Source organism: Pleuronectes platessa, chromosome 13 (genome assembly GCF_947347685.1).
Source record: "Pleuronectes platessa chromosome 13, fPlePla1.1, whole genome shotgun sequence".
NCBI classification, from domain to species: Eukaryota; Metazoa; Chordata; class Actinopteri; order Pleuronectiformes; family Pleuronectidae; genus Pleuronectes; species Pleuronectes platessa.
The window spans coordinates 17040329-17065518 of record NC_070638.1 but is presented as its reverse complement, the minus strand read 5'-3'; the positions used below and the strand labels follow the sequence as shown (position 1 = coordinate 17065518).

Below are 25190 nucleotides of genomic sequence, written 5' to 3'. Positions count from 1 at the left end.
AGTAATTATTAATATTATCATTAATAATATTCACTTATATCATATTCCTGACGGGTTGCTGTGTCAGACACTTTTTTTATTTTATATCTTGTTTTATTATATTGTGTGCAAAATGCATACTTGACTGAGCATGTTGATTGAAAACATAAACACAAATATTCATCTACTGTTCAAGTGTGAGAACAGGAAGTCACTGTACGCTGCTGTGAATATTGCTGATGACTGTGGAGATAAACGTCACATGCAAGTGAAATTTCTATCTCTGTTTTTTTTCCCATAAAACTGCACGTACTGTGATTACCACAGCAGGAAAACACTGATTGGAGCGTATTTATTTTTGCATCATTATGTCTTAAATCTTAAGCTCATCTCATTGTCCTCCTCTTGCAGCCGATCTTGACATTTGAGTTCTAGGAAATGAAACAAACAACTACCACAGTAAAAAGATTGCACAACTGGAGTGTGCGCATGCACGTTCCAGTTATTCACATATCTCAGAATCATAGGCTCTATTGCAGGTGTATTCATCCTCCCCTCCTCATATAGTGGAGGGCTTGAGGCTGCACTCACCTGACAGACAGACTTTGGTGACAGACGGCTGATTTGCAGCAGGAGACCTCCTGAATCCAAAGAGAAACAAGTCACAAACAATTAAAACCAGATGTGTAACAGATGTTTGCATCAATTTGTTCTACTAATGTGATTTGGTTTCTGTAAGAAACACTGAATAGATGCTCTGTCTCTCTGCATGGGACAAGTCCGATTTTCAACTGACACTGCGTGACACTGTTTCGTCAAATTAACTCTCAGCTCACGGTGACCAGTCTTTCCTAAGTTTCTTTGACTGTTTCCACCTGTGGCACAGACCTGAAGCATGTGCAGCCACAGGACTGTCCCATTACGGAGATCCGAGGGAGCTCTCATAGCACCAGAATGAGATGAGGTAACCTCGTCAGGCAAATAGAAAATGTCACTGTGTCCAGTTCAGGATTTCCAGTGACAGTGCAGCAAACCAGACTCTCTAAATGTTTGGGTCCGCTCTTCATGAAACCACAGCACTGGGGGAGGTTCTGATGAACTGGCGCCACCAAGTGTGGGATGTAGGTATCTTGAACTGTGGCATCTAAATATGTTTTTTAACCATTATTTTTTGCAAAGGATTTATACCAGCATACATTAAATAAACAAATATGGCTCCTAGTATAAAAGCCTTTTTCCATAGCTGAAAACAGCCTGTAGTCACAAAGCACACACCATTACACAATGAGATGTCTTACTTATGGGATGCACATTGTACATTTGTCAAAGTGGTGAAGTTGTTCCTGACGGTCCGAAGGCTTGCTAGAACCTAAAAAAAAACAAAAAAAACATTATAATAATGACAAGAAGAAGCCATATGAGGAGTTGAACACGGTAGGGTAGAAATATGAGGAATATTTAACTATATAAACAGTATAAGACGATTGTGGAAGAGACGAGAGAAAATACACACTGATAATGTCACTAATATTTATAGTGTTATGATAATGTAAAAGGTGCTCAGAAGATACGCAAGTGTTTGACTAATTTTTATTGTGGTCTTTACCTCTCACAATAATGGTGGTACAGTAAGTTGTAAGAAGGTAAGAACCCTAAGCTGCTGTAATCATTAGAGAGCAATCAAAAAAAAAAATCAATCACACACATAAATATACTATCATTAATGATTGTTTTGAAAAATAATTTGAGCAGTAGGTTTTGGGTGATGAGCCTAAAATGACCTTTGCCATTGAAAAGCAGCCCATGCCATGTCTACTACAGGCCACCAGAGGGCAGGGAAGTTAATCCTGACTGAGCAAGGAAGTTCATTAGGGCCCGAGCACCGAATGGTGAGAGGCCCTATTGAAATTGTAAGGATTCATCTTATTATTATTATTCTTACGAAACTGAATTGGCTTTTGAGGGCTTTAACATGCTGAACTTCTTACCAAACTTTGTAGAAAATTAGAAAGTGGTGAACATATACGTATTCTGGAGTAATTTGAAAAATGGGTGTGGCAAAATGGCTCAACAGCGCCCCCTGGAACCAGCCCTTAGGTTTCCCCTTGACTGATTGTGAAAAAAACGCAACAGGAAGCCCGCCATTTTCAATTTAGTTGCCATTTTGGCCGTATTCCACAGTTTAACTTTGAAGTACTTGTCCCAGGGCTTTCATGAGATCAACTTCAAATTAGGGTTAGGGTTTGATAAACGGCTTCAAAACACGAGGTCCTGTAACTCAGACATACATGGTCCAATCGAGTCCAAACTAGACATGTAAGACAAGGGTCCCGGCTTGATGACATTTACATAGAAATTATGACTTGAAAACACAGCTCCCCCTGGTGGCTACAGGAAGGGACATGTTTTATACTTTGATGAACTGCTACTGGCTGCTTTACAATATACAGCTCAAAGGAGCTCAGTCAAGTCATTGGATCATGGTCGGAATTGTGACATTTCCTCAAACCGTGCAAACATTGATGTGCGGCGAAGGATAGTCCTTCGCCAAAGGACACGATGTTGTCATAACTCCCCTCTGCATTGTCCTATCACTACCAAACTTCTGTCTCCTGATTAGAGTCCAAGCCTGAACAGCTCTGTGTCAATATTTTATCAGTGTAATAGCGCCACCTACTGATTCGCCATGAAACAGGAAGTACTTTGTTAATCCACTCTGCATTATCCAACCGGCTCCGAGCTACTGACCTATGATCACAATCCTGATCTGAACAGCTCTATGTATTAATATTAGTTCAGGGTCATAGCGTCCCCTACTGATCAGTTTGAAAATTAAGTTGTGGTAGCATTGTCCAATTGACACAAAATTGCTCACGCTACATGAGAGCGCCTACTTGAACAGATCTATATCTATATATATGATGGCTCCACCTACTGGCAACAGGAAATAAGCTTTGTTTTATAACTATCATTCGTTTTACATAACATTTTCACAGTGTGATGTGCAATTGATAGCGTGGACCATAATGAGCAATTTGCAGGCAAGGATCGACGTCGCGTGACAGACGCAGGAAGTGAAGCGTTTATCCTTGCCACAGTGCACAACACGCATGACTGGCGGAGACGTGCACTTTGTCATCGATCGCTCTCTCCACCGACCACAACAGACATGTTGACAGAGGGAGATTTACTGACTTGAAATCAGCTCTTACCTGAGCAAACGGAGTCACAATCAAGTCCTCTCCGTGCCTGAGATAATGAAGGAAAGGAAAGACGGAGTTATACACAAACACATACATAGATGGTCATTGTGAAGTGGATGCAAACAACTCACAGATCTCCACCAATGGATGACTTTCGTGACAGGGACTTGGGCGACAGATCATACTCGCTGTCAGAGCGGTACAGGAAGGACTCCCTGCGCTGACCGTGGCCGCTATAGTTGGGGTGTAGAACCAGACCGGAGCTCGGGGACGCCGGGTCCGACGGACTGCAGCACAGCAGAGGGCCATTCTCCACTTCGCAGCTGGAAGGAGAGAGACAAACGAGAGGGATGAACAGAAAATAAAGAAGAGAAGGCTGCATATGAAAGAAAAAGGTTTTAAAGTAACTACGTGAAATCAGTGAATGTGTGTGTTCATCAGCTTCAAGGACCTGACTTCTCCCTCTGCATTTTGAATACCATGTCAATCAAATATCAGCGTTATGCACTACGGACTTCCAGTAAGGGTTATTGAGCAACAGGTCCACAGATCCCACTCAGCGAAGAGATGGCTGCATAAACCCTAAAATGGATATTACTCATCTATCCATCCTTAACATAAACACAAAACAAACGTAAATATAAAACATGTTTGCTCTGCTGGTCAGTGATAGCGGTTCGGCTTTATTGGAAACAGCTCTTCTGGTTTGTGTCTCACCAGAAAACTGAGCACTGGCCCAAACTGGACTCTGATTGGCCCCTGAATTGTCCTGTAGTAGTCTTTAAAAAAAGAGTAGTAACTTCCGAACAAAACTGACAAAACATTTCCCAGTTTGTTAAGACTTTCTTTTGTAGAAGCTTTTCTTTAAAACACAATCGCCTAAATAAGAAACTATTTTCAAAATATGTTCAATGATTTGGCTTTGACTCAAACCTATAGAACTAACAGTAAACAAGGAATAAACTTACCTTACTAAATAAGGAATTTCACATGGATGTTGGACATATAATTGTCCCCTTTTGGCCCCTGATATAGAAAAAATCTAGATCCCCCACTGTGACAGCTCCATTCATTTATCCCTATAAAGCCTTAATAATAGAAGTAGCAATACAAAGAAAATACTGAAAAGGCAACCAACAGACCGCGGATACAACATTTATGAAGGCAGAGCAAACCCACAAGCCTCAGATTTGGCGCATGTTGTGCACATTTAATATGTAAACGTGATGAAAACGTCTAAAAGTCTTCCCACCAGCATGTTTTTCTGATAATGCAGTGAAATCACCACAGATGTCTGCAGGCAGACATAATCTGTTTATCACCATGGAGTGGGTGCAGGAGCAAAGGACAAACGATTGTGTAGCCAGATGATCTCGTCAGATGGACGGATGGAGTTTAGAGGTAAAAGGTCAGAGAATACATGGCAGGAAACAGATAGCACAAAAATGAAAATACATTTTACTCAGTACATAATTTTATCTTGGATAATAATATGACAGATTGATTAAAACAAATTAGCATTTCATATTATAGAAAAAAATGTAGTGGTAGTCTTGTTATAGGTGTATCCACAAGAAAACACACACACACACAATCCTACACAAATGGACTGCCCCAAATTCACCCCCGCCTTGGTAATTTCTGCTGCATGTGGGATTAAATAGGCACACACACCCCCCTCCCACTGAGACACTCTCCACCCCACACCTCTGCCACAGAAACTCAGATTAGTGGGAAATGTGCAAACTCTGTCTACGCACATGCAAAGACGTCATCAGCGCTGCCATTTGCGTAATTCAAATCCCAACTTCACACAACTATGACCACATGCTTTACCTATGACAATAATCTAATCTCTTGGTCTGACACAAGCAGAAAATTGTGGTATGTAAATGACTGTAGTGACATAACATGGTCAGTTTTGAGGAAGAAAGAAAATACCAAACAGAGTCTCTGGTTAAAAGAGTTGCAAAACAGCGTTTGATTAAAATTATAAAGAAGATCACTAAAGAGTCACCTGGGAGCCGAGAGGCATTGTCTACTGACGACTTCCTCGCCGAAGTCAAAGTGCCCAGCTCTGCAACGGGGGGACCTCCGAAACATTCTTCTCTGCCGTCCACTTCGTTCGTTCTCATTGAGCAACAAAATACCCTGATGCCCGCCCGCTCACTCACTCACACACCGACAGACCTTTCTCTCCAGCAGGAGAACACGCGCTGGAGCGATGCAGGCAAGGCAGATTCTAACAGGCAGATCTGGACTGGAGAACAGACTCGCAGTCAACCTGTTTATCTGACCACCTGTCCCTCTTCCCTGTATGTTAAACCGCTGCAGATTAGTCGGGGCGTTCATCATCCCTTCCCGCCCTTCGCTCGGCCACCTATGACGCCATATAAAAGCATATGTAGCAGAGTTTACGGTGAAGAGGAGGGTATTACAGGAGAAAAGCCAGCTGTTCATTTATTCATCAACCTAAAAAGGCTCACTGATGTGCAAATGACGTAGGGGAGATATAAACCAGAGCACAAAGTAAACTAGAATGTCATACCTCTTCTCGAATGGCATATAACTCTGCCAATGAAACCACATTTAAACTCAAAATATTTATTTTGGTCTGCACCACATTTCACACACTCAGTATGTATTTCATACATATCAGTCTCTTAAACATACCCAGTTATTTTCATTAAGATCCAGGAGCCATTCAATGGGTTAAACTAAAATGTTATGTATCTCCCAATGTTTAAGACAGAGAAAAAAAATACTACCTTGGCGGAGGTGGGTTTTTTAAATAATTATTGTAATCATTTAAAAATAATATGATCAGGGACACAGGAGAGTAAAGTTCACATAAAGGTCAAGCCGAGCTGGTCAGAGGAGGGGGAACTGGTTCGTAGGTGTGTGGAAGAAGGCCATTAGGTGTTATCCAGTGAAAATACACACCAAATTCATGTGGCCAAAAAGTTTACTGGTACAAAATTCAGATTTTCATATTCACATTTCAGGTTTCAGTGTTATGCATTTCGTTCTATTTTGGACAGACAAAACTTTCCTTCTTTGTCAGACTGCTTTCCTTGACCTAAAAATAGCGTTTGAGCTCTGGCAGAAACTTGTGTACTATTATTAAAAAAATTCAGGGTTATTTTAAAAGTTTGTCAGTGTTTATATACTGTACGTCAACATCATTAGAGTTAATTTACATTTACGTTATCGCAACAAGCTGAAAGCCAAACAGACTGTGTGACTGGATGAGAAGAACCAGAGCCTCCCATTTGGGCTCTGTAAATAATCTCAACTGGACTGAACTCAATAAAATGCTGGAAGCCGGGGCCAATTCCTGCCGTCAGACTCTTTATTGCCAAAACATGTTTCCAGTGTTTTTGAAATGCGGATGAATCTCTGAAAAAACACACTTTCTGGACTCAATCAAATGGAATGGAGCCATTTTTGGCAACGTGAGAATAATATATTGCTATATAAGGCTCTGTATGATTTAACAAATTCAGTCTACACAAATACATTTATGACTAATATGAGGAGACTGTGACCTTTGACCCCTTGAAATCAAATATTTAAGTCCCAGTGACAACTGGTGAAAATTTGAAGAAATTCTCAAAAGGTGGTATTGAGATATCATGGTCGAAAGGACAAAGAAACTGTTTGTGAGGCCACTGTGACCTTGATATTCACCTTTGACAACCAGATCGTAATCTACAACTCCAGTTGAATGTTGGTGCCAAAACTTGGAGAAACATTTATGAGGGGGTTTGTGAGATGTCGCTTTCACAAGGAAACTTTAAACTTTAAACAAATGTGCTTTCTGAGTTCACAGAGACCTTTGTCCTTCAGTGCTGAACTGAACGTTTTTACAAGATTTGAAGAAATTCAATGAGATATCATGTCCAAAAGAATGCGATGTACATACAGACCGATAACCAGGACACATAATACCTCCGTCCACTGGCTGTCTACAGCACAGAGCCATTAAAACATATATGATTTGATGGGGATAAGTGGACTAAGATATGGACTCAAACAAAGAAAATATAACCGTGTAACCGTGCCAGATTGCTACAATTTAAGATTGTGCACCGTTTACAAATCTCTCCTAACAAAAGACATAAAATGAACTCTCAACGCTCACCTGCATGTTTAAAATGTAAAATCTCAGTGGGCACCTATACTCATTGTATCTGGTCATGTCCTAAAATACAAGCATATTGGATGGGTGTTTTGAAAGATTTGGAAAAAATATCTGGGTTACACCAGTCAGGATACTATTGTGGATGCCAACGCTGCAAGACTGTATAATATCCTCACATATGCAGCCAGGAAGAAAATCTTTTTGTCTTGGATAAGCGACAAACCCCCCCCCCTAAATCGAACTGGCACAAGATAATTATGGAATGTTTTCCCCTTGAGAACCTGACCTGTCTGCTTCACTCTTCAGAGGGACAGTTTATGAACATTTCGACTCCATATCTTCACTTTTCCAGCTCTACAGTGGCTTCAGTGCTCTCGAATGTTGTCCTTGGCTAGCCTTAGGCTCTTTGTCTTTATCTTGTTGTCATTTACACTGATTGGGTGAATGTAAGTATGTATAGACTGTCTAGACCAATGTTGTATGTTGAGTGTTGTTTTATTGTTGTTATGTCAATATATAAAAAGTTCAATAAACACATTTGTAAAAAAAAAAAAAAACATATGATACTCCGATACTTTGAATTACCTTATGTTAGATATGTTTCAAATGTTCTCACTGCAATATATACAATTCAAAACCAAATCAACAAGTTGATCGGCTGATCTGGCAAATAAGACACAAAAAGTTATGATTGTGTAATAAACAGAGTTGAAGTTTTCCGGCTCGTGAACTTGTTTCTAAATAAATGCAACCCTGGCTTTTAAAGAGCAAAAGACCAGGGGATGAGTGACATAGAGATAAAAGCCACAGATAAGAGAGTCAGTGGACAATATGTCTCTGAAGAGCCCATAATCATGTGTGCTTTAGTGGAGTGAGTCATCGTGGTTCAAAGAAACAGGATCCATGAGGCAAATTGTCATCCAATAATATAAAGGGGCAGCCATCACAGAGGAGAGTCATCTGAAACACAGCAGCCTACTGTGTCACACGGCACCTCAAAGGAAGACACAACAATAACAGCAAACTGCTCTCATCTCATTCCTTTTGATGCCTTCTCCAGGACACAGGAGGTCATCACTGTGAGAATTGATACAAAATTAGGAGAAAATAAAGGGTTGAAAAATAATAACTAAATGTCCCTGCGAACTTTACTAATTTGCTCATCAAATATCAAAACTGGACGTGAGGAAACCAGCAATCTCCCACCAGCACTAAGGTTGTTGTGAGAACTCTGCTCAGCACTAAAGCACAAAACTAAAAACAAAGTACAAATGAAACATAGTTCTCAAAAAGCAAGATCACAAGCAGAAGACTACAAAAAATAAACTAGACGCCCTGCGAGCATATACCTCCGCCCAACCTAACGCCTTATCTCGCCATGTCAAAGTCATGTGTCTCATTATGCTGGCCCACAATATTCTAATCTGTCACTGCCACTGGTTCATTAGGAAACCAAATACATGGTTACACTTCTCATAATAACATCTCAAGATAAAGGTGAGAACATAACCTTATCGATGGAGGTAAAAATATCACGAGACATCAAACATACACGACTACAAAAACAACTGTGATGATCCTCCTTGGATTTCTCGTCACCTCACCTGTCGGGGTCAGCCTCTGTGATGTCGATGCGTGGCAGGGTGGAGATGGGCAGACTTGTGGGTCTGGACCGGGTCACCGGGTCCTCCTCGGGTGTGAGCGGCCTGCCCCTGTCCTTCTCCTTTTCTGCTTGTCGCCATGACAACGGCGGCAGCAGCAGGGTGCCGGAGAACCGCCTGTGGACTCTGCACACGTCTACGCTGAGGGTGTTGGCTGTGGCAAATGGTCCCACGGTATGGTCCTGAGGGCAAAAAGAAAAGAGACAAAGAATAATTGGGTTACACCGGTTCATCACAGGCTTCCATGCAGTGGTGTAGGCAGAGATTATATTTTGGAAGGGCCTTGAGTGAGACTAACAATAAAAAGTAGATGTAGGGCAACAGAGAAAAACTGAAAAAAGAGCAATCATTTTACTTTGCAACAACCTGCATCACAAAGGCGTTAAACAGCGATTCCTGGACTATACAGCAAACTCAGTCAAAAAAGGCTGTACACCACAGTATAGACATTAAACCCTTTCCAGCTCGGCAGAACCAGCTGCACACCGTCTTCAAAAATGTAAGGCACTGTTGATTAATTATTTTTACCCTGCACTAAGGCATAGCCAAGACATTAAAAACGTTATGGATGTTTCAATGGGCCACTAACACAGGAGGGCTTTCCTGTTTTTTTTAACAAAATTAACAAATGTATTTTAAACAAAGTTGGCTGAGGGCTCGCTACACGTCTGCCTCCATGAATAAACAGAAGGAAATTAAAGGTTAAAAATAAAAATAAATAAACCAGCTTTGGCAGGCATTAAGATGTCTTTTCGAGAGGCTGTCAAAGAGAAGTACAAATGTTTAAACAAATTGCACGTCCTGCAGATATCCCAACACGTTTTCATGCTCTTTATCAAAATGAGAAAAATTTAATATTTGATCAAAACTCATTTCAGGCCCCTCGACTCCTGATCTGCCAGCTCACATTTTGATGAAGTCGAGCAGAATATGAATCGTGTGTTTAATGTTAGTCTGGCTGAGTGTGGAGCTTCCAGTCAAGAGCCCTGGCTGCTTCACTGGGATGACTGGTTGTAAATAAGACAGGGCACTGAGGAGATGGAGGCAGTCTGCCAGAACTCATTCTGCATACATCACCCTCCACTTTATTTCCACTGCACACAAGTGTAAATAAAACACACCGAAAGGTTTCAGACGAGCAGGGCAGGTTTATAGAGGCAGGATGGGAAATTGAGGAATCTCTTTGAACGCAGCTGTGGAAAACAAGAAACTCGACAGAGAAGACGAGTGTGAAAAGAAGGAGGCTGACAGTGAGTGAGAGAGTGAGTAGGAGAAAGGATGACGCTCACCACAATGTGAGAAGGTCAAGGTTGCGCACGATCAAATACTAACTCCATCTCCAGTGGAGGAATCCATTTAAACGCATTTAGCAGCAAGTAGATAAGGAATTTTCATAGCTTTTACCTGTTACACGTGTTCATGCATCTTGTCAAGAGGAATTATCTAAAAAATACTCTAAGTGTGATTTATATCGTACAAAAGGCAATGCTGTCATCAGCTCCCATTTAAGTCCATCCATCCATGATCTATGCCAGAGGTCACATGGAGGGCTGGAGCCAGTCTTAGCTGACATTGGACGATTGGTCAGGTAAACCCTGAACAAGTTCCCATTAAAGTTAATAAAAAGTCCATTGATTCAAGTCTCACTTGTCTCTTTGTCATAGTCATGGAGTTCCTCTCTTAAATGACAGCGTTTCAAGTTCTAAGAGAGATTTTAATTATATCAAAAATGATATAATTAAAATGAGTGTGTGCCAGACAGAGTGGGGTCACATGATGAGATAGAGAGTTAAGGAGGACTAGAAAAAGACAGATGTTGAAGAAAGTTAGCAACAATGCACCTCCTCGTCCGAGTGAAAGCGACAGACAAAAAGAGATGAACCAGATAAAAAGCAGAGAGGAAACATGAATGAGAGATTAAACTGCCAAAAGAAGAAAACTTGGAAAGTGTCTGAATGAGAGAGGGGGACGTAGATAAACCACAGACAGGAGACAGCCTTACTATTTTTTAAAGTCGGTAAATGCAGCTCTGCTGACTCTCCTGCTCTTTCTAAGAAATACAATTTATGTGATTTACTGTGCCTGTCTTTTAAGAGACGCATCAACTGCGTCACAAAGAAACGGCTGAAAATCCAATCTGGCTAAACACAACTCTGTTCCAGTGACTCACGACTCTCATCAATATGTCACAGAGCCCCTGCTGTGGCACTGCCAAACTAATCATCATTATCATTGTGGTCTGCATATTGATTGCATCTCTGACATGTAATTCTAGTTGTTCATCGATCTTCTATTCCAGAGGAAATAGTGTTGAATTACCTTGCCTGTGTATAACTCAGGAATAGGATGTTGTTCTTTGAAAACATCGGTAAATTTTGAAACCTGGGATCCATCCATGTGCTGGAGCATGGTTATAAAAGGAAAGGAATGGAGATGAGAGGTAGAACCATCAGTCTCAAACGGAGGGAGAGATGCTCCAGTGTCAAGCAGAGGTGGAGTGGGTGTTTTCTACAGGAAGATAAAAAGACCTTTCCTGGCTGCAGATATTAAACAGCTCCCATGTTCTCTGGAAATGCTCCAAAAAGCCTTTTTGAAGAAGGTGATATAAATGAGAGGGCTTAAGAAGGTATGCTCTAACAGCATGTCCTGATGTGGGACCTGAATAATTGAATCTATGAGCCAAGAGAAGAGAAAATAATCTTACTTAAAGGTGCTGAAGAAACTGAATGAATGGTAGGAGATGAGCACTCCGATGTATGAACTGAAACACATTTATTTTTTGAAATTTTGTGAAATGCAGTCATCGAGGGCTGATAAAAGATTTAAGAAGCCTGCACAATAACGAATGCCTAAGGTGCCATTATTAGGAGATCTTCATAAGATACAGAAGTGATATGACCACAATCACTTCTGAATGAAAGTCAGAAATTCACTGTAATGAACTCATGAATAGAGCCGAATGATTTATGGTTTGGCAGATACAAATATTGAAGTTGATATCAGCCATTCATTGACATATCGATAGTTGCCTATATGCACCACTATGATTATTTTTTATACAGAATAAATTAATTACATTTTTCTTTTGTTTTTCATTTTCCTTTTTTTGTTAATATTATGGTTTAACTGTAAAATAGCAAGCCTTAAAATCAGCAATGATTCTTACCAATGTTTTCATATTTATTCCAATACAACATAATTTTCCAAAAATCCACCTTGGTCTCTCTCTCTTGACGGTATTCCTACTGACAATTACACTAGATTACATTGTGAATTTAATGTAATGTTTTTAGAGTTAATCAGATTCATAACAGCAGGAAAACTTCTTGGATAACTCTCAGCATCTTGGCCTCTGATCTCCACCTGGACAGAGTCATGGTAAATGATGTGGCCTGCCTGCACAGTCATAAACACCCGGTGTCCTGGAGGAGAAGCAGATGGGCCTCTCTGTCAGATCTCTGTCTCATCCTCCAAGTTTCCACTCAGTCTATGGCCTGTATGTCCCCTGGTGTGAGCTGCCTTTTAACACCGCTCCTCCTCATCCTCCTCATACTTCTCATCCTCCTCATCCTGCTCTTCCTCTTTCTTCTGAACCCTGCACCATCCTTCAACTCTCTGTCTCCATCATCCCACCTCTCTCACACAAACACGGAACCCGCTGTCCCTCTCCCCTGTCTCTAATCCAAGAGACACGTCATCTCCCTCTCTTCAGCGTGTCCTGCCAGCGAGCGCCCTGTTGTGTACGGTGCAGTGATCTGTTTATGAGTCACCCAACACAGCAAAGACAGCACCTTGCAGCCTCAGTGTTTTCCCATTGTATCTTTCTTTGGAGGAGAATCAGAATGACAACATAATGAAAAGAAGATTTAGAGTAAGCATATAAACTCCAGAATGAGGCTCTCCACTTTCATTTCAGATACATAGAAATCATGAGTGAATGTGTAATTCATGCATGAAGTGTTGGTAAAATCAATACTTACATCCGCCAGTGTAACCCCCTGTGAACTCCTGCTTTTCTTCATCCTGAGGGGCTGCTCTGCTAGACGCTCTCTCTCCCTCTTTCTTTTTCTCTCTCTCTCGCAGCTCTTCCCTGCTTGTCCTGCACCGGTCAGCCTCACCAGTCGCCTGCACTTGTGAAACACAGAGGGAGAAGGTGAGCGGGGGGGGGGGACAACGAAAGCTGCTGCACCTCCGTCCCAGTGAACATCACGTCTGACAGTCTAGTCTCACTTACGTTATTGTTCTGCAGTAATTGGACACGTCTACACGGTGATGCATTACACACGGATTTGCACAAAAAAGCAGACATTACATGGACTGTGAGGGATTACCTGGCTCAACTGTCACAAGTTTGCACAAGTTGACATGCAAACAGTCCTGGAAGGAAGTGAAAAAAACACTGAGGGCTAAAAAAAATACAACAGCCCAAAGATATATTTTGAGTACCTTACTTTTGAAAACATTTGCAAATGGTACAGAGTGAATTGTGTGAAGTTTGAAGCTTTGTGAGATTTTTTGATCCCTGGATTTTACCTTTAGTGTCAGTATGATTCTGATATTTCTGGTTTTAAGTTGAATATCTTGACAACCATTGAATGAATTGCTGTTGAAGTGTCTGAGAGAATGAATTGTTGTAGATCATATAACTCTTCCTCTAGCGCTACAATTAGATCAAAGTTTGTATTAATACATTAAAACTTAGGTTAATGACCAAAAACCATTCCAGCCTCAGCTGTTGTATGTGTTTAAGATAACACACTAAATCAAGATGGTGTTCATGGTAAACAGAGTTTATGCAAGTTTCAACAAGTAACATTTTGAAACCATAATGAATGAAATTTAAGACCTATGTCAAGAACGACACATATAAAGGAATATCAGAGTCCTAGAATAACTAGGATTGAAGATAAGGTGGAGTCACAAGAAGAACCCTCAAACACATCATTATCGCTAAAATCCATTTTAAAGCGGTGTAGGGACTTTTACCTAATCTAGTATGTAATGTTTATAAATATTTAAGACATTTTAAGGACTAACATTTCGGAGTTTTTGAGACCTAGCAGAAACCCTAATTAAGATAAATATTACATATATGTTTAGCATGGCTGTAGATTATGTCTGGTTTATACAAAATATTTGTCAACAACTAAACTGAAATTCTTCGATATTAAATGATGTCTAAACACCAGCATGAAAAGTTGCCTATTTGCTATATTTGATTTACATCGAGCACTTTGAAAGAATAAGTAGAAATCATATACACAATGACTGTAACAAAAAAGGATAAGGCTTCATGGGTAACAGTGGTGTTAATTTGGTTTGTGTTATGGCACTAACATACCCTCAGCATGATTCAGAGTTAAGTGTTACAGTGCTGTCTGCGCCTAGAGGCCTTTCAGTCCAGTCCCGTCTGTCACCCTCCTCTGACTGCACACTGTGACTAATCTGTGTGACAGAAATGAATCGATATAATCCATGTCAATAAGGACACCCCCTCACATTACCTCGTCGTTGGCAGTCACAATGAGTCCCTGTGTTGAGGTCAGTGTAGGACTCCTGGTGAGGGAGGCTGTTGTAGGGGCTCTCAGCTGCTGCCAAGTCAAGTGGCACGTAAAAGAGAATTTCTGAGCAGCACCAATCCACCCAATCTTGTTTTAAGCTTTTGAAAACAAACATCTAAATGTTCGGATTCCTGATGTTTTGAGTTATGATGAAAAGAAAGTGACATGAGAGGTGAAATGGCAGCAGATCACACGGATATTCTGTGTTTGGAGCGTCTGTGAGACAACTCTTCGGCTTGCTGGTTCAAATCTCAGCAGGAGGTTGAAGTTCTCAATAATGCATGAGGATGTGTGTACAACAGGGTTCAGAAGAACACTTCTCAAATGTTTTATACTTCATGAAACTGGCACATGTTTTCTGCTTCTTGAATGATAAAGCACCTGTCAGCTTTACCCGTATACATTATTTTGAATTCAAAAGAATGACCGAGGATTGTTGACTGAAGACTGGTTAATTATAAATTTGATCTTATCAATCCAGCCAGCAGGAAACTATTCAACATTTGTGTTTAAGGGATCAATCTCATTCTGAAGAAGGGCTGTGCTGTGATGTAAATGCTAATGCCAACATGCTAACAATGACAATGGAAACATGCTGACTTTTAACACATAAAATGTTTATCATGTTCATCATTACTTTAGTTTACTATATTAGAATGTTAGAATTTGTTGATTAGCAGTAAATACAAACTACACCTAAGAGTGTATTTTTCAGGCATTAGTAATGGATAAATTGATTAGATTTGTTTTATATAAATATAAAGATTTTTTTTCCTCAGCAGACCATGACTATCTATAGAGAATTTGACCAAAACCAAAACGATAGTTGTCAAGATATTTCACTGAACACCCAAACAATTGTAATAATGGCCCCAAAGGAAAAGAGAAGTCAGGGGGTGCCCAGTCAGTCTGATTCATCCTGGAACGATGTTATTACTCTCTACATAATTTATAGTCACCCATCTCATAGTAGCAGAGCCATTTTTACTTTGAAACAAATGATCAGCCTAATGTGGCTCAAGGGGAAATCAGAGGATCATCAAAGTAGTAGGATTCATCCTCTAGGGTACCATGAAAGACTATCTGATCTTAATTTATCCACAACACAGAATTTTCCCAGTAGGTCTTAAAGGTTATTTCAATCTTGACAAACTTGCTGGACCGACTGACCAGCAATACTATCTCTAGTACCATGTTGCTTACTTTTTTACAGAACAATATGTAACACAGCTTGTTCATACCATTTAGTGATCCTACAATTTACAGCTTTAGGATTAATAATACTAATCGGCAAAGAAAAGGTCCTGAAAGATGAGTTTGTCTTCATGCCACCTGAGACACTATGAAGCCCAACAAACCCAACAGGCTCAATAGACTGTGAGACTGTAGCTGTGTTATATTGAGTAACAAGGATCTGGGGGAGTTCTCTGCCAGTGAAAGACAATATATGGATATGTGGATTCAGGTGCAATACATTATTTGTTTGTTTTTAGTTGGATTTGAAAGATTGTGTAATCTCGGCGGACTTGACTTGTGTAAGGCAAACATTGATTCCAGGCAACTGCGCTGTTCAGAGACAGTTAAGAACTTCATCTAGAACTTCAATTCAAAAGTCTTCAATGAATGAGTTTGTATCTCACAATTAACAAGATATAGGATAGACTCCATTCATGGATTTATATAGCCACAGTTGCCATAATAGAAATGGCTAATAACTGTGAGTGCAGTGTAGTACTGTATGTTATGCTAACAAAACTGAAAGAAACTGTACTACGTGGCCATCTGAGGCTCTCTGTGCCCAAGGCGACAGGACAATAGTCAATTCTAAATTTCCAATGGGGTTAAAAAACTGAATTAATGAAGATCCATGTGTTTGACGTGAAGGTTTTTCATTTGTGTTTGTTCAATGACTGAACACTTTTCTGTCACCGACTAATCAGTTCACCAATTGTCTGCAAATAATGTTGGTGCCAAGGTTTTTTCAGTCTCTGTGTAGTAAGTTGAAGTGACGCTGGTATTACTTCCTCTTTGTGGGAACTGTTGAGCTTCTCTATATTTAGTTATGGTTTTGGACCTTAAGGTAAATTGTGCTTTGGTACAATAACAATAGAGATGAATTGAAATTGCACTAGGGGTGCAATTCGCTTTTTCCTTTACAATATGATGACTTGATTAATTCCCTTAAGGGATGACTTTGGATCATGCTATTGACATGTGTAGTTGAGCAACGGACACAGATTTCACTACGGAATTTTTACTGCCATTTAAGGGGGGGGGGAAATATCTTGCTCAGTACAAAGGTCAAAGCTTTGTTGATACATCCAGAGGAGAAATGAGATTATGAGACAATGAAGACATTAAAACGAAAACCCAAGCGACCACTCATTTTGAAAGAACATCACAGGGCAGTGGATCCAGAGTGCCCTGCCGTCTCACTGCCTTCACTTTTTAGAGAGGCTAGCTTCAAGTGACCTCTCATTCTCGTAACCCCGCCAATACATCATCCCCACGGAGGCTGCCGGGAGCTCTACAAATAATTGGTTGTTGATGTGAAGCGGGCGACAGAATGCACAGTCATGAGGCAGCACTCAACATGCTGATAGTAAGAGATCTGAGGAGAACACCAGGGAATTTTGTGTGAGGCGAATTGTGTATCATCGGAGCCACTGGGAACAAAACAAACCAAAGCCGACTGTGTTTTTCTGCTTGACTTGCAACTCATGCATTTGCTTTGAGGCTGTTATTTCTTCCATTAAACATGGGTCTTTTTTTAATAATAAATCACGCATGCATGAGGACTTAGTGTGTTTTCTTTGAGAGGAGAGAAAAGACTGCACCATCTCTTTGTCTAAGAACACTGGATACACAGCATTGTATGACCAGTTGTATGAGAGAAAATCCAATGGATAAAGTTCATTCTAATTTACTATAAGTGTTATTTACCAAAGATCTACTCAAACCAGCTTCTGAAATCTGAGGATTTGACATTGTATTAACATTGTGAATTGTTTATTTAAAGCGTTTACTCTTGGGAAAACAAAACTATCCAAAGACACCACTTTGGGATTGGGGAAATTGTTAGAGGCGCGGTCAATCGTGGTTTCCTTTGGTGCGATGGCTTCATCTGCGTCTTTAACCCTGAAATATTTGTGTTCTTTTTCTAAGCTATTTTCAGTTTTGTATCCGTCATGTGTTCAGAACATCAACCCCCCTCGTAGTGAATTCTCTGGACATTTTCCTGTCAAATTCTCCCATTGACTCACTGCAACATTCTCACGCGGACACTTTACTTCGGGGCTGGCAGGAAACAGCAAAGGACATAAAGTCCTCCCAGATAATTTCCTGAGAATGTGCCGCGTACAGCTGATGTCTGAAAGCAGCATGAGCGAGCAGGCTTGTGTATGTTATGTCCACGTCCTCATGCAGCTTTATGACCTGTCTGTATTGACAGAGACATCCGCCCCGCAGCGCCAGTGGCCTTGAGCAGGAAAACACTGGTATAGAGAACCAATGGAAGAATAGATAAAGAAGGCGTCTGTTATACGCAACATCCATTTAGCATTATCTGACATACTCTTACAGCTCCGACCACATGTAATTGGTTAACTCACAATGCTATCAAAGGAGCCAATATTTGCACTTACATATTTTGCATGAGGTCAGCGAGGCTACACGGCCGACCATCTGACCATTCAGTCTATGTCACGCAGTGTCCATTAACAACAGGGAGCGTCAGAGGTTGAGTGAGTAGCTGTCATATGTTTAACATCAGCAGACACCCACGCAAAGGTAGCATTTGTACCATCAAAACAAAGGAACATTAAGAAATAATGTTTTGGACTGCATTAATTATTCAATTACTGCATTTCCCCTGAAGTGCGACAGTGAGAGCTTTGAAAGCTATCTGGGTGCCACAAGCGGGATGGATTAGCTTTAAAGTGGTCACATACACACACATACGTCTCATTTACTGGTGAATGCGAAACCATTTAGAGCCAAAAAAACTGTTATTAAGAGTTAACTTACCCAGCTTTGAGCCAGTGTGTATTCTACATCAAGCTTTAAATCACTCCGAAAACCGTGTGCGTAAATGCAGAAGTAAGACACTCTGGTCACAAGGCACAACAGCTGGTGACAGAACAGTGGCAGGTCCTGTTTGACTTGCTGGGCCCACCCACATTTACTCAATCTGAACACCACCACACCCAATCTATACACACCTCAGGAATAATTGTCAGAACACAAAACAGTGTCTACTGATCACAGCTATACAGATTTAAGATCTGCCTTCTTCTCACTGATTAGCAGAGAAATACTGTCAGAATGCACTCAAAAAAAGTTTCGGGGTTAAAATAACCTCATGAAAACACATCTTCTTTTATCACCTCAGATTATAAAGCAGCTTCTCCTTCTGACCTTGGTTTAATAGCTGTGGTTGTTACTGGACGGCAGCAAATTGAAAAATACAGCTCAGTCAGGAATCAGCTATTGAGTATTTTGAGTATCGTATTGCACTCGTACATTCTGAAAGCATGTCAATCGATATTGTTTCTGATGTTTAATCTTTCGAAAGGGTAGCTCAATGTTAAAAATAAAAAACACATGAAAATCGTGGTTGAAATAGAGGCGAGAGGAATAAGCCGACAAAGAGGAGCCATCTGTCTGTGGCACAAAGACCTATTGACTTATAGCACAAAAACACATTGCTGTCTTTTAATGACATAGTTTCAAGGCTACTCATTAAATTCAGAGCCTGTGTATGATGTTAACCAGTTGCCCTGAAGGAGCTGTGCGCTTTACTGAGCACCATTTTAATGTGCTCTATGAAAGCAGTTGTTTAAATAGTAGCAGCTGCTGACAACAGAAGTCAAATGTAAGACAAATGGCCAGAGGGAAGAACACTCATTTATTACTGCTCATAATGCAAATCACACCTGCAACCCCTTGCATTTGGCTATGGCTGAAAGTAGTGATGGGCTACCACCTGAATCTACCTAGTTTTCATCAACATAGCTTTTTTCTAATGTTAGAAATCTTTGGATGGATAGAAAGGTTAATAATGAAGGTTAGAATCTTAACGCTGAATGACTATATAAGGTTAATAATGTAGGTTAGATGGTTAACTCTGGATGACTATATAAGGTTAAAAATGTACGTCAATAACTTGCTGGAAGGTTGATATTTGCTTTTCAGGCACACACTATGATATCTCATCCAATCCTTTCCTCTCTTCCCACTCTGTTTGTGTGGGCATGTCCCACACACAAAGCAGTTGTACTTCATGCAGGTGTCGACACTTACTCACTAAGCCAGATTGGGACATCAAATTATAATATTATGGTTATATTATTTTAAATATTTTTTCTCTTTTTTTAAAGCCATGCTATCTCTATGACTGTAAAAGGAAAAGCCAATCAACACGTGTCAAATGGGAGTTAGGAGTCAGAGTGGGAAATGCTGTGTGCATTCAGCACGGTCACGCAGATTCCAGCAGATGATTGAAGACAGAGGAGTTTGTTGAGGAGGGACACATTTGTGGCGGCTGGAAAATGACGTCACTGTGGAGATCACATGATGGGAGCTCTCTATCCTACAGTACTGACATAGAGAGAGAATGGACAGGCCATACCCTGTGAGCCTGTTTGCACTGGACCACAGGCCACAAGACCTTTCCCGGGGTTGTTCTGTCATCACACCAACAGCTTTTGGAAGAAAACTGATTTCCTTACTTGCATGGTGAAAGAGATAAATAAATGTTAATTCAAGGTTAGCCTCTAGTGTGAAGCTACTGTGCTTATATATATATCCAGCTATTTTAAATAGTAAATAGTCTGCATTTATATAGCCATATTCTTGTCTTAATGACTTCTCAAAGCTCTTCACAGTAAAGTTTTGCAATTCAACCATTCACACAGACATCCATGCAGTGTATCTATGTTCAGCCCCTTCACTCACAGACTGCCAACACAGCCTTTAAGGGCAATTTAATGAGAAATGGGGGAGACTGGAATCAAACCATCGACATCTTGTAATTAGGCTTCCCACTGCACCTACTGAGTCACAGTCACCTGTGAATGAAAAGCAAAGAAAATAAATAGTTGGTGACCCAGGACACTTGTGACTCTGGATGTGTCCTTGTTTGAGTGCAGAGCATAGGAAAAGCCCCAGATATTAAGAGGAAGTACCAGCTATTGTGTGTGTGTCAGCGCCTCATCGGTTAAGCATTTACTAAACAAAGCGTTCCTCTGCCAGCTCCATGGAATTCAAGCTTTTGTGCTGAAAAATTAAAGGGAGGAGGCAGCAGAAGGCTTGGCTGAGTCGGCGAGATTTGAGGTACACAGCGCACCTTTGGTGAGTGTCACCAGCTGGTAACCCCTATGTAAACATGTCTGTAAATCCCTCCCTGAAGCAGACATGGGACACACACACACGCACGCACATGCACAAACACACACACACACACACAATACCAAAATAAAAGGATTTGTTCATACAGTCAATGATTCCAAAATCCAAAGATAATGATAATTTAAGAGAAAAGAAAGGCATACAGAACGTTTTTTTTTACTGTACACTTAAAAATTGGTCTATCTAATAGCTCCATGATTCATGGAAAACTGATCCCTTCTGCACAAAAACCAATGAAGAAATGTTATATACCACTTACTCAGCGATAAGGCTTGCAGTGAGAAACTGATTCCGACCACAAAACTCACCCCGAGACACAGAAGAGACATACTCACAGATGAAGCCGTTCTCCCTGATCCAGTGGTGTGATAGGAGGAGTGGGAATTCACGTCAGCAGAATGTCAGTCTGAGAGAAAGACACTGGATTAGAATTCCACAGATCACACAGCACAGCGAAATATCTGAAATAGAAAAAAAAACTTGATGACAGAGTATGTGACTGATCTTAGATCGGCAACAAAGACCCATGACAAGATTACAGACCCTCAGGGGCCCAGTAGTTTATCTCTGGCAAGCATGTTAAGGATCATAGATGTTTCCAAAAACAAATTCCTAGACCTTAGTAGACAGTATAAACATGTTTTGATGAGTCAGAGTTATGAGAACAAGCATTTTAAAAGTGCTTTAGCCAAGAGCAGTGTAAAAGCTGATGGATGTCTTCTCTTCACATGAGGAATAGCCCAGTTTACATTTTTCAGAGTTTGCACTTCACATGGCTGGCAGGAGAACCTCGACAGAACATCTTCAACAACTGACACAGAGATTTGTGTTCTTACATAAAGCAGTTCAGTGCATGTCTGAAACCTGCTCTAGACGCATAACTTGTTACAATCATTCTTCCTGTATTCACAATTAGCCGTTTTTTCACTACTGCTCCAACTGTGACAAACTTTGACCCAGTCTGATGCACTAAATGCCTACAGTGCAGACACAGCCTGTATTCATCAGCTGAAAGCTAAACATCTATGTACAGCGACAGAAAAGAACAGTATAGTAACCACATTACCAGTAAGCAGCCAGTAAGTGAGTCATCAGTCTAGCAGTCTGAGCCCTTCTTAGAAAGAAGCCATGGATGTACTGTCTGTGTCCTGTTGTTTCACCACCGACTAACAAAAGAAGGACGGTCGCCACTTGAGCTCACACCACATGACCGGCTGCACAGCAGAAATGCTGTAAACTGGGCAATGAAACACCTTGATGTTTGAAACGATATGACACCCTATCATTACTTAGACCATGACAGTCTCTTAATATTATCTTTATATTTATATTAATCTCTGTTATTATTATCTTGGTGACAGAACAATGGCTGTAAACACAAGTGACCCCACAAACATTTAAAGTGTGAAAGGTCAGATAGCATAACAACGTTTTTTTTGGCTCTTGCTTTTCAAAAGCAGTGTACACAGAGTAACAGAAACGTTATAACTGACAAGGCTCTAAACATCAGGCGTTCACAAGTATGAAGATCAACAGCACAAGTCACGAATGATCAAGTTATACACAATCAGCACCACATTTTGGTGAATAAATCTTTCTGTTATTAAAAAATTTGCTCAGTATAGAGATCGGACCTCCACCAAGGAATTGTACTGGGCAATGTCACATCTAGGTACAAATATAAAGTTGATCATCAAAAAAGAAAATGAAGAAATCTCACAATATTGAGTTTTGGGGACCCCCCCGATTACTGCACACCATATATAAGCATTAAAAACACTGTGACCTTGATCTTATTATTTACAATAATCATATTATTAATGCACTAACTAGATAAATCTGAATGTAAAAACAAGTATATTATTCACTGCATTTATTGGTGAAAGACGGTCAAACCGATCCAGCTACAGCTTGATATCGATTAACACATAACATGTCATCACACACACGTTCTTGTGTTTCACCAGTGTTGAAACAGTCGCACACTTTGGGTTTCTTCATGCATTACCTCACATAGTGTGCAGCACTGTGGGAGAAGTCAAACAACTCCCTGATGAACAGTGTTGGCTTTTATTTCCGTTCGCAAGGTTCAACACAAGCAACCACTAAAACCCAAACAATGAATATTAAACTGTCATAGTCTGTTATAGTCAATACAAAAAGGTCTCTATTGAGTCTCTGTGTTGACTCAAGTAAGACACATTAAGCCTTTACTAGAATATTAAGTCAAACTTGGTAACATAAGGGGGTGTACAGCTATAAACAAGTTCAACTCAAGACTTTTCAAGAGCTTCTTAATACTAGAAGTTAAATTTGAGACCAACTCTGTTAGACTCCACTGTATCCTTCTTGTTCTGTGAGCAGAGTGGAGAACTTTTCGCTCTGACCTTTGGCAGAGACATGCCTTAATAAAAAGATCTAATTTAATCTGAATTTAAAACAATTTAATCCTTTTAAGTGCTTTTATTTTCTCAAATTGAATTGAAGACATTCGACCAGACATTTTAACATTTGTTAGGACCGATGACCCCTGGATAATGAGGGTTGATCTCATTTCACTTGGCATGCAATCCTGGTTTACAAACCAAACGGCAACTCTGTCACCACTGCGTTAAAGTGGGTTTACCAATGTTTTTTATATAACATTTACACAAATGTTCCCCTTTCTCCACCAACCTCATCTAAATAGTCCCAAACTAAAATATATATCGATCTCATTTGTCTCTCAACCACAGAGTAACCAATGTCTGCGAGTGTGTTTTCTGCCTGGTTTGTCTTCAGCATCACACTTGATGGGGAGACATTTGAGTGGGTTGACCCTGGAGCAGCGCACCGTTAGTTTTACTACTGGACACACAGAGCTGTCAGAGAGGAGAGAGATGCACACACTCTGTCTCACACGCGCGTCCACACACACACACACACACACACACACACCCACACCCACACACACACACCCACAGACATCTACTGATGAAACTGAACCTGAAGAGCTTTCAGTGTTTGACTGCAGCTCACGTTCCATCGAAAATAAATCCTGCGCATCTCAGATCTCAGATGACGGACAGACAATGGATTACTCCGGGTTTTGCAGACCTCCGAGCCTTTTCTCTCTCGGTATGATCAACTTCAGAATGTCAATGTGAAACTTTAAAACGTCGCGTGGGTTTCAGATTGTGGACAGATGATGAAAAGCACCCAGTGATCGGGTAGAAAGGCTCAGATCCGTGTTTAGCAAGCGGTGTGAAGTGATGAGCACGTCGGACATGATAGGTTTTTAACCTCGTCTCTTACCGGTGCCGCCGCGTCCGCTTAGCCCGCGCGCATCGCAGTCTCCCGCCTCACGATGTGTGCTCCGCTGTTCCTCCTGTGCCATCACACGCACGCGCCTCCTTTTTATCAGGCTCCATTTGTCCAGTTCGCGCTCGTTCCCCCTCCAGACCCCGCGAGCGCGTCGATTGGCTTCGACTGAGGCGACGCAAATTCTTCCGTCCGCCAATGGCTGCCCCCCCACCCTTCTCTCTCTCTATCTGTCTCTCTCTCGCTCCCACCACCACTTGCCCCACCCGTACCGTCTGCTTCTGCTTCACAACTGTCTGCCCAGCATCCCCTCGTGTGTTCAATCCAGCCGTCTCTTTAAAAATGACTTATATGTAACGTACTGACCTACTAGATGTGTGTCTCCATCTTCTGAGGCATGGCGCTCCTTTTAGCTTCCATGGTAAACGGATGCATCTACAGAGCAGTTTTATCCAGAGCACTTTACAAATTGCATCATACTCTCACTGATGAAAGGTGCTGGCCTGCACAATGGGTTCTGTGTTTTGCCCAAGGACACTTCAACATGTGGACATAAAGAGCTACATTCAAACTATGTATAATGTCATTTTCATTGCACCTTTAAAAACTTTTTTAGCAAACTCAGGAATAATCACAAAGATGCACTTACACACTTATAAACCGTTGAGAAATGTGCAGTAAATACAAATAGAAACATTAAAAAGAAAAAGACAAGTGATTTAAAATAAGTCACTTAAATATATAATGTCACATTACATTACATTTTACATTTTGTTAAGCTGACACTTTTATCCAAAGCGACTTACAATGTGTAGATTTGTGATGGAGACTGAATTGTATTGAACAGTGGATGCATTGTCCTACTAGTGTGAGGTGTCTATAATTTACATGGTGTCACTGTGTGTTAACTGATGCTGCACTGCAGTGTAATGTG

General features: G+C 40.7%; 1 protein-coding gene across 3 annotated transcripts in view; it reads right to left on the bottom strand.

The window, feature by feature from the left end:
* The window catches only part of LOC128455108 (cAMP-specific 3',5'-cyclic phosphodiesterase 4B), a 43250-nt gene extending 24554 nt beyond the window's left edge, over positions 1–18696 (bottom strand). Inside the window, exons 1-7 of one of the 3 annotated variants that reach the window (XM_053438747.1) lie at positions 18575–18696; positions 12968–13112; positions 8931–9169; positions 3314–3505; positions 3192–3228; positions 1278–1348; positions 571–620 (exon numbers count right to left, since the gene is read on the bottom strand). In XM_053438747.1, coding sequence (XP_053294722.1) covers positions 571–620; positions 1278–1348; positions 3192–3228; positions 3314–3505; positions 8931–9169; positions 12968–13009 — 631 coding nt within the window. In that variant the 5' untranslated portion in view covers positions 13010–13112; positions 18575–18696. Of the gene's footprint in view, positions 1–570; positions 621–867; positions 994–1277; positions 1349–3191; positions 3229–3313; positions 3506–8930; positions 9170–12967; positions 13118–18574 lie in introns of those variants that run through there. The other 2 variants (XM_053438748.1, XM_053438749.1) reach the window with 2 other exon arrangements.
* Positions 18697–25190: the final 6494 nt, after the last annotated feature.